This window comes from Metopolophium dirhodum, chromosome 1 (assembly GCF_019925205.1).
Source record: "Metopolophium dirhodum isolate CAU chromosome 1, ASM1992520v1, whole genome shotgun sequence".
NCBI lineage: Eukaryota > Metazoa > Arthropoda > Insecta > Hemiptera > Aphididae > Metopolophium > Metopolophium dirhodum.
Window position 1 is genome coordinate 131,279,911 of NC_083560.1, and position 10,749 is coordinate 131,290,659.

At 28.2% G+C, this 10,749-nt stretch overlaps 1 protein-coding gene across 5 annotated transcripts in view; it reads left to right on the plus strand.

Moving 5' to 3' along the window:
* Positions 1-10,744, plus strand: part of LOC132937456 (serine/threonine-protein kinase MARK2-like) — a 52,384-nt gene extending 41,640 nt beyond the window's left edge. For 3 of the 5 annotated variants that reach the window (XM_061004285.1, XM_061004283.1, XM_061004282.1), the window contains 3 exons: positions 1,756-1,794; positions 5,763-5,871; positions 7,066-10,744. In XM_061004285.1, the coding sequence (XP_060860268.1) occupies positions 1,756-1,794; positions 5,763-5,871; positions 7,066-7,284 (367 nt within the window). In that variant the 3' untranslated portion in view covers positions 7,285-10,744. Of the gene's footprint in view, positions 1-166; positions 1,017-1,755; positions 1,795-5,762; positions 5,872-7,065 lie in introns of those variants that run through there. The other 2 variants (XM_061004284.1, XM_061004286.1) reach the window with 2 other exon arrangements.
* The last annotated feature ends 5 nt before the right edge of the window (positions 10,745-10,749 follow it).

Sequence of the window (10,749 nt, forward strand, 5' to 3'; positions counted from 1 at the left end):
AGCGCTCAAAAACAATTTTTATTCATAAATTTTAACACGTAATAATCTATTGGCTAGCTTTCACACAGATACGGTCCCTGCACAGATTATTATTATTTAATTTTTTTATGTTTCTGTCATTTTTTTCCATCTTGTGATCGATGCTTTTTTGTGTATATGTGTGCAGGACCACTCCCCATTAATATGAAACAAAAATACCAAATAAAAAAATCATACATCCATATCCATTCATATATCACACGCATGCTACCACTAAATTATGAAGAAGACAAGCAAAAATGGGGCAGGCAGGCACTTAACTATTTTGAGACAATTATGCTGGGATGCCGCTACTCGCCGTTGACATGCTTAGATCTGAAAGTTTTAAAGTTATATATTTGTGTATAAATATGTGTGTGTGTGTGTGTGTGTGTGCGTGCGTGTATGTGTATAATTCTATATGGATACATATTTATATTGTTCCAAATGACTAAAATCAACAGTTACATTTTTGTCCAGTTAAATCAATAATAACTTACTCTCGTTTAAACCTCATATTTTATGTTGATTGCATTTTGTAATATTAATTTTATTTTATTTTTAATTTAACTGCATAAGACATAATTTGTCATTGTGTTTTATTATATTATTATTACTAGATAGTATATGTATTACTTATCTCTACAGACTCTAAATTGAAATTAAACTACTTATATACATATATACTATATCTTTAAACAAATATTCATATATGTATATATAATATATTTCCAATAACAATTTTTTTTTCTATGTATTTTCTAGTCCCCGAATAACTGTTGCATAATTATGTATTTTATTATTTTAATCGTTTTCTGGCCTATATTTTATTACTGTATACTACAATGATACATATATTATTATTATTATAATTATTATTATTATTACTATCATTATTATTATTATTATTAGTTATAATTATTCCTTAGTGTACAAACATTATTTTTAAGCCAATGTTATTGTCTTTGGATTTGTAATAAATTGTTTGATATGTGGCATACATTTGTTTTTTTAAGTTAACACACCAAAAGTGTTTTGTACTGAGGATGTTATACCTTAAATCAATTGTGTATATAATTATAACACTAGTGGAAACCTATACATTATTTTGCCTCTATAAATTGGCATGGCAGCTGCACGATGCATAGAACTACTATTACAACATGAATTACTTATGAAATATTACTTTAATTTGTTGTGTATATAATATGCATAGCAATAATATATAAACATTTATATTTATGATGGATAAAATCATAGACCTTATACTAATAGATGATCTTTCTCAATATTACATACATTTTTAGCTGTGGTAGAATACCACACAGTTTTGCAGGCGATATTGATGCCAGTTGTGCCTGACTGCATATGCGCAATTGTATAAAAACATTATATACTATAATATAATATTGCACCTATCTAATGAGCATGTGCTTTGTAATACAGTAACATCCAAACAGTGCAGTCATGTTTCTGTGAGAACTAGTATAATATTCCATCTATTAGTATAAAGTTTATAGATAATTACATATATCCTGTTATGCCATGACAAAAATACGTATTAAAAATCTTTTTGATGGATTGTTCATCTGTTTAATTTGTGTAATGTATACACTTAAGTTATCATCAGGTGTTATGGATTAAACCGGCATTTCACATTTATTATGATTTATTTTATTTTTATGTTTATGTTTTTGTTTTGTTTATTTTATTAGTTTTTTTTATATTTTATTTCAGGCCAATGGATCAAAATCTGCCCAAAAATAATATTGTTAGGTATGTAAAATCAAAACAAATTTTGCCTGACGTAGGCTAGTCCAATCGATTACTAACCTATTTAGATTGTGCTAACTAAAACAAAAAGCAAATAATAATTGTAATTTTATTCAGAACTTTTAATTAACCTTTTTATAATACCACAAGGGTGAGCCAAGGTACTATACATAATGTTGGAAAAAAACCTTGGTTTGTTAAAGATAAAAACAAAATTATTAAGGTTTCTAAAATTTGTTTAATTTATTTTAACTTTATCTTTAGGTATTTGTTTTTAACAGTTTTTACTAAATTTATTTTTTACTTTATTTGTGATTATTTATATCTTAATTATTCATATACACCGCCGGTGTCTTTATGTCTGATAAGTCGTGATATACAGATTTTATTCAAGAAGTGGATTCATGTAAGCATTCCACTGTATCCACTTCTTGCAAAAAATAAGTACGTAAGATAATGTTCTGTAGACATTCAAATTTTAACTTTGACAGCTAAACCGTATGAATAAATAATAACTAATCAAACCACCAACGTTGAAATTATTCACTCATGGTTGTGTTTTTGTATTTTTATTTATATTTTTTTTAGAAAAATCTGTTACGTGTCATGCAATGACTAAGAACTCAATATCTTTTTATTTTATTTTTACTTCCTTTATTTTGATAGTTATAGAATTCCTTGTAAATTGAATTGTTAGATTTTCTTAAAATTACATGTTCTAGAACGGTCTGTTTGCAAATGTATAAAAAAAATTGTAATATCCATGAGTAACCTCATAAATTTATCATAAAATAAATAATGGATTATAATGGGATGTTTTAATTTATTATACATTTTTACTTAAAACTGAAAACTCAATTGTTATTACCTAACATTAAAAAATAAATAATAATAATGATTATTAATAATGGACAATATGTCAATATTATATTATTATATTTCATTTACAGCCTATCTTATAAGTTTCTAATGGTTTCAGTTATATATGCATATTATAATTGATACAAGATGCGAGCTAAAATAAAAGTAAAACATAAGAATTTTGTTTGAATAACTTTATTTAATCATATTTCCTTTGGTTAACAGACTTAATCAGATAATATAAGGAAGGTGATAGGTTTATGAGATATCTTTGGATCCTTGATTTGGTTCAACCAGAATACTATGTAATATTAATAATATGAAAACTAAAACAAATGCATGCTGTTATATTAAAACTTCATTATTATTAGTTCAAAAGTTTTTAGGTTTCTTTAAGATGACGCGATACCTGCATGTGTTGTTTGCGTCATTCAAGTGCGTAAGACAACAAATTTTACGCTTAGCAGAACTCAAGTAACTCCGTTAGTTGAAATATTAGAGTGAATTGACCTCTTGTAAAATCTAAAGATAAGATTATTTTCTAGGCAACCTCATGGACTTTTTATTATATTTTAATTTTAAAGCAAGTTATGAGTATTTTAAAATTTAAAATTTAAAATTGTTTGTACATCTTAAAATACTCATAACTTGCTTTAAAATTGAAATATAATAAAAAGCTCATGAGGTTGCCTATGTTCTATACAGAATACGTGGAACCACTCGGCCGACCAAAAAACGTTTTTCCCGCGCATCCCCACCACAAACCGGACATTGGTGAGAGCGTTAGCACATGCGCCCAACGACCGACGTTGACTGTCGGCCAATCACATAAAGCATAGCCATCGCATGGTGGGTCAGGCACTGTTCGGCGGCTCAGTCTGCATGCGCGAAGCTGTTCAATCTTATTCTGATTAGAGTATAAAAAATAATCTTACCTTTAGATTTTATTAAAGGTCAATTCACTGCAATTTTTAACGGAGCTACACGTGTTCTGCTCAGTGGTATAAAATTTGCTGTTTTGTACGCACTTGTAAAACGGAGACAACATATGCGGGTATCACATTACACAGATATTTGCTGTCTCCATCTTACAAATACGTAACATAGCAAAGTTACGCTCAGCAGATCACGTTTAGCTCTGTTAGTTTAAAAATTGTGTGAATTGACCTATTATGAAACTTTATGGTAGGAACATCTGTGCTTGTATGTGGGTTTTTTACGATTATTCAGTTTTTAATTGCGTTATTAGCATTTTTAATTTACACTATATTGTATACATTATAATATACACTATTATATTATATCATAACTTGCTAAAAAATTTAACTATTGTAAAAAACCCACACACAAACAGAGATAATGTTCTTACCATCAAGTTCCATAATAGGTCAATTTACTTTAATTTTTAAACTAACAGAGTTAAATGTGATCTTTTATATCATAAATTTGCTATGTTACGCAGTTGTGAGACGGAAACAACAAATAACTGTGTAGCGTCCTCTTAAGATTTATGTAATATTAGGTATAGGTAAATTTGAAACTTGAAAGATGTGCGTTCTTATTAGAAGATCTAATATTATACTTAGGTACCATATTTTAAACCATTGAAATACAAGCTTCAGTTAGCATTCCATTAAAATTAAAATCAAATATTCCAAACCCAATTTATTAAACAAAATTCCATGTATTTTTCTGTAAACTTAACAGAAACAAATCTACAGCTATGTACGAAAGTTTAGTGACTACCTTTAATGGACAGATATTAATATATTACTGTAAACAGTGAAAAACAATTGGGAAAATAGCATTAGAAAACTCTAAATAATTTGTGAACTATGCTTAATACATTAAACAAATTTTATAATTTTCTTTTGTTCTTTTTGTAAAATAATAAATTAACTACAAAATTGAGATCCTAGAATACTAGCATGTGCAAAAGAACCGGTTGTAATCGTATAAATAACGTCTCTAAAATACTAAATTATTTGAGTCTAAAATGCGAGACTGGGCAAGTTAATGATTTTCTTTAACTCAGTTAAGTTAAGTTAATATGCACCAATAACAAAAAGTTAATTTAACTATAGATTAACTCAGTTAAGTTAAAAGTTAATACACTTTTTTTGTTAACTTTTTATTAAGTTAAAAAAAAGTTAATTTGTTTATACAACGCTAGCGTACTTTATTCTTTTCCAACCCAAAACTAAATTATAGGATATAGTGTTAATACTTCATACAGTATTTCCATATAAATTAGATTAGAATAATATAAATTTTTAACTTAAAACAATTTACGATACAAATTTTTTGACATGAAAACAAAATAGACTGAAATAGTGAAATATTATAAAATTAAAAACAAAATTAATTAACCTAACTTACTTCTTAAAATGAAAATTTAACTCGTTAATCAAGAAAGACATTTAGTAAGTTAACAGTTAAGTTAATGAAAAGCCAAAAGTTAATTTTATTTTAACTTTTTAACTCGTTAATGCCCAAGCCTTGTTAAAATGCATTTGGTATAATTTTTGATAAAAACAACAACTTTTAATAGACTCTATGATGACCTAATATTGTAAATGTATTATACAATTATTATATTAATTTGACTATTCCGTCCAAGACTGCAACAACTCGAAATATAACAAATCCGAGTTATGTACACCATCTTATAGACCATCTTATGACAATTTCAATTCATGAACGCAATAAATCATAGTTAAATTATTGACCACGAGAGTGCATTCTCAATATTATGATTTACATTACGTTACATAGAGAAACAACATAGAAGTCTATATTACAATATTGCAGTCTTGAACTGGATAGTCGTTATACTATACTTATTAGGTATACAATTTTAGGCATAATTTAAAAATACCGTGAAAACTGCGAATAAACATGGATTATTATTGTAATAAATATAATATAAAGTATAAGTATTAATAGTAATGTCTTACGAGTGAATATCGGCCATGATGTTTGTTGTTGTGCCGTCAGTACCTGTATTAACTATTTAAATGTAATAATTATTGTATTCATTACCTAAGTATTGAATGCACGCTGTGTTCCTATTTCATTGAATAATCTGAATTTGACATTTTTAAAAACAGTAATACAGTGAATGACGATCAAATGAAACCCAGATCGTTGAGATTCACATGGAGTATGAAAACGACGTCTACAAGAGACCCAAACGAGATTATGGCCGAAATAAGAGAGGTGAGTTGTCTGTTCATAAAGTGTGGTGTATAGTCGGCCTTATAGAAACCTTATGAGTTTTCCCCAATATCGATTTTAAAATAAATCAATATATATATATATCATTGTATGCATCAATATAACTTTATAGTCTAGCTACTCAGGAGGAGATGTCTAGCCTAATGTCCTTGGTTGTCAACCACCAAAATGAACTGGAATAAACTAATTATGTCATAAATCCGCTGGACTTGAATAGTCGACTCCGAGGTCTCTAAAAACATATTTTAAATCCTAGTTTACGCAATTTTCACTGTGTGCTCCACCGCCTGAGTACAGAGAAAAAAATAAAAGTCGCGCGAATTTGTGGTGGTCTTGGTAGATATAATATGGAAATCCGAATTATCATCTATCGACTAGCTAGGAAAATATTGAATAGATAGAAAAACGATTTCGGTCGATTGTTCACCGTGTCCGTTCCCTTGGCCCATATGTAACGCCTTATTATATTTCGTCCTGGTCAATTCGATTCCCTTACAGTATGATGTGGCCTGTGGCACTCGTGGGTATTTACCTCGACAGTAATAAGTAATAACATATATTATTGCTTTAAAGGTACTATTCCATTATATTCCGCGATCAGAATTTTCCCGTTATTCACCAACTAACGGTTAACTTGTTAAAAAATCACACGGAAAATGGAAACCAGTGCCTTTAGACATGAGTGTTAATTATTTACCTATCTAGGTTTACGCGAAATTACCTGTTGTGCCGACGACGATATTAATAATGTTTTCACTTACCGCTTATCATTATTATGTCGGGTTCATGGCTACATCGTCTGTCATGTTGTGTCCAAAAATTGTGCTCGTCCTAACCCCGGAAGTTTCGCGAATGATACCATTACCATGATTACGACGACCAATCAGAATACGGATTTACAATGCACACGACACAACAGACAACGTAGAGTGAACCACGTCCTCTCGGCTTAATTCGATTTTCCCATCGCAAGTTGGACCTAAATTGTTTTTCATAAAAAAAAAAAACCATAAACACCTGTGTTGTTTTCATTCTGTTGTCTTTGGGCGTGGACTCTGCCCTGCTTTACTGTCGTCGTCGTGTCCCAAAAACCACCAACATCATGAACGTGACGCGATATCCGACAATTAACCGTTTTGTTTTTTTTTCTTTCTCGTACTCTCTCGTACTACACAGGTGCTGGACGCCAACAATTGCGATTACGAACAGCGCGAGCGCTTCCTGTTGCTGTGCGTGCACGGCGACCCGAACACCGACTCGCTGGTCCAATGGGAGATCGAGGTGTGCAAGCTGCCCAGGCTGTCGCTGAACGGCGTCCGGTTTAAGCGCATATCGGGCACGTCGATCGGGTTCAAGAACATTGCGTCAAAAATAGCCAACGATCTAAAGCTCTGACTACACACCGAAAACCTGCCGTCCACAGACGAATAGGTTTTTTGGTTTCCGTACGAAAAAAAATTACACACACCCACACACTTACACAAACACACACGTGCGTGCGTATATGCATACACGGACCAGACGAGAACGGGAGTAGCGCGAATCAATAACAATAATATATGATATTATATTATTATTATTATTTTTTTATTATTATTATCATCCCTGAAATATTATGTATATTATTATAATATTTTGTCTATAACCAACAACAACGAACACGCTTGTCGACTGCCACGACCAGCTATGAGCCGGTTGCATCATACAAATACGTACATATTTAAATACACACAAATCTATAAATATACAAAATCATAACGGTTTTCAAAAATTTCTAGACGGAACGGCGGTTGAATGTCTTTTAGGCCGCCAACCGTGTGTTGGTCAGAGACAAGACACAACGTGTTCCGGAAAATCGATTTTGTTAAAAAGTGTTTTTTAATAATTTTGTTTTCGTTTTCGTTATGATTATTTTATTTTTTAATTTTGATTTGATTTAATTTTTTTAAATTTATTGTCGTTATGATTAGTTTTCATTTTCGATAATCTAATTATACTTTTGATTTTTACTATAAGAATGAATTTAAATAAAACCAATATCGTTAGAAATGACCACCCCTCTCCCCTCACCATAATTATAATGTAAACAACCAGAATTTTATGATTTTTGCTGATTTTTAAATTATTCTACTTTTACTTACGTATAGCTTAAACCTATGCCATTTATAATAAATATTATTATGTGTACTTACTTCCAATAGATAATTGAATTATACAAATCATTTATTAATTACTAACAGTTTATTTGTCGGTTAGCAAACATGTGCTTTACTAAACTACCAAACATTTTCCTCTTCAGGGGTGTCTTGGGTAATTTGGATACATATTCGTCCACATGCCCATTAGTTTTAATACTATTTATTTATTTATTATTTTTTTTCATGTATAAATTTAAGATTAATTATTATTATTAAATTAAATAATGTCGTGAATAAAATTTGATTTAATGGGCTGTAGAATTTTATTGAAGTACGTGGAAATAAAAGGGGGATTATAATTTACATACCGCTTTTATAATATTATAATAATAAAACAATCGACTTCAGAAATAATATTGTAATCGGTAACTTGAATACCATAAATAACGATTACAGCCTCAACCAATAAATATTATTACTATTTTTATATTCATATGTATGTTTGTTCTAAAATGCCCGAAATTGTATGTGATATAGCAATATTTTTGGCAATCCCCCTTCCCCCCTGACTGATGATCTACCATTTTAGAGCAGAAGTGTTGAAATGTTTACAATGATAATAATATTTCGATAAGTTTAATTTACGCTTTTCTAGTAAGAACGTATTTATTATTATAATATTTTATTAATATATTGTAGATCATCATATCTTATGAGAATTAACTCTCGCATGTAATATATTATATATGTATATTTTAAATATAACTATAACAAAGAGACATCGTATGAACGAAGATCTTTTTTATTAATGCATTTCTTTATAATACTCATATTATATTACGTAATTGGTCTCGCTAATTAAAAAATTGTTGTTACTAATCATTACAACTAGTTCTGATGATATAGAATCAGCAGAGTGCTTTGTGTAATATTTTCTAAAAATTATATACATGTATTATATGTATCTTGGCCCACCTATCTTGTAAAACTTGATGTTTTTAACGTTTTCCGTGCAAGCATATAAATGTTGGCTATGTTGAGTAGGTAATTTATTCAACAAGTAAATTATTTATAAGTAAGCGGTTTAATAAATTGTTTCATATATATATGTATTTACTAAATGTTTTGATATAAATTGTGTTTTAAGAAATCAACAGCTCTGTATGTCATTTGTATTTTTGCTATTGTGTTGAGTAACAAAATCAGGTTTAGCATTTGTACATTTCCATATTCCATACATACAAAACATTACTATTGCATTTTACATAATTCTTATTTTTTAAATTATGTATACATAATACATAAATACATATATATATTATGTATACATAATACATATATACATATATATATGTTATGTATATATTATTGTTATTATGTAAAAACAATAATTTAATGATTCAGAGTAAATTTTTGTAACGTCGTAATCATTGTTTACTACAGGAAACATAATGTTACTGTTTAATTAAGTAATGACATTAAGCAATTTGGTGTTGAATAGCACAAACCTGGTAATCTGATACCTATTTAAATTGATAATATGTACTATTTCCTGCTTGTATAACAAAATATGGTTTTAATGGGATGTATAACAAAAACGATGTGATATATGAAATACTATTAAATTAAATACTTAACATTTTTTTTAACAATATTAATTAATTAAAATTTATAGTACAGTAACGATAAAAGGTTATCAAATCTTCACCAGTGACATTGTTTTAGCATTACACAAAAACAAAAAAATGAATTAAGTATGTCAATAGATTAATATTAAATAATATATTATATATAATTATATAAAAGTTATATTATATTATGTGTATTTATTTTTTTTTTTTACTGTAGTCATGTAGACAATATTTTGTTAATACCCTGAAAAGGTTATACCCATGCTGTGCAGTATGAACTTGTAAATTTTTTCTTTAAGGTATGTTTGTCAAAATCAATTATATAAGTTTATTATTTTATGATGTAATAATATTTCTTTAGGTAAATATATCACATGAAACAAATTGTTCATAAGATTTTTGACGAACGTGACCTTATAAATAGTGTAATCATAGTGTATGTTATAGTCCTTTTTTTTATCGTTTAGATATTGTAACACCATTAAGTATAATGTAAGCATTTTTACAATAGGTATATTGTTTACAATTCTGTACATTTTTATGTATACATATAATATATTATGTATGTGTATGTAAAGACATATAATATATATATATATATATATATTTATATAATTAAAATATTTTAAACCATAATTGCATAACCTGTATAATATTAAAATGTAGTTTAATGTAGGTAAACAAAATACCTAAAAATGAAAATGGGTCGAATATCATAACGTATTAGTCGTGATGTAACACCATACCTAGTATGTATAATAAAGAACAATTTTTTAAAAATTATTATTATCAGTTCTGTAGGACTAAAATTTGTTTCAATTTATAGTTATAATTAATTTATTTTAAATATAACAAATACCTATTGCTTTACGCCAAGAGTGCTGATAATACTGTCGTATGTATTGTATTATATAAATACAAAAAAAAAATATTGAATATGTTAAATGAAATGCTTATACAAATTTTAGTAACCGTTTTCATTCTTGATTATGTAAAAAGAAAAATCGTCAATCAACTGTTGTACATTTATTGTTTAGCCCTAATAAAGATGTATAAAAATAAATAAAATATATAATAAAAAATTGATTGAT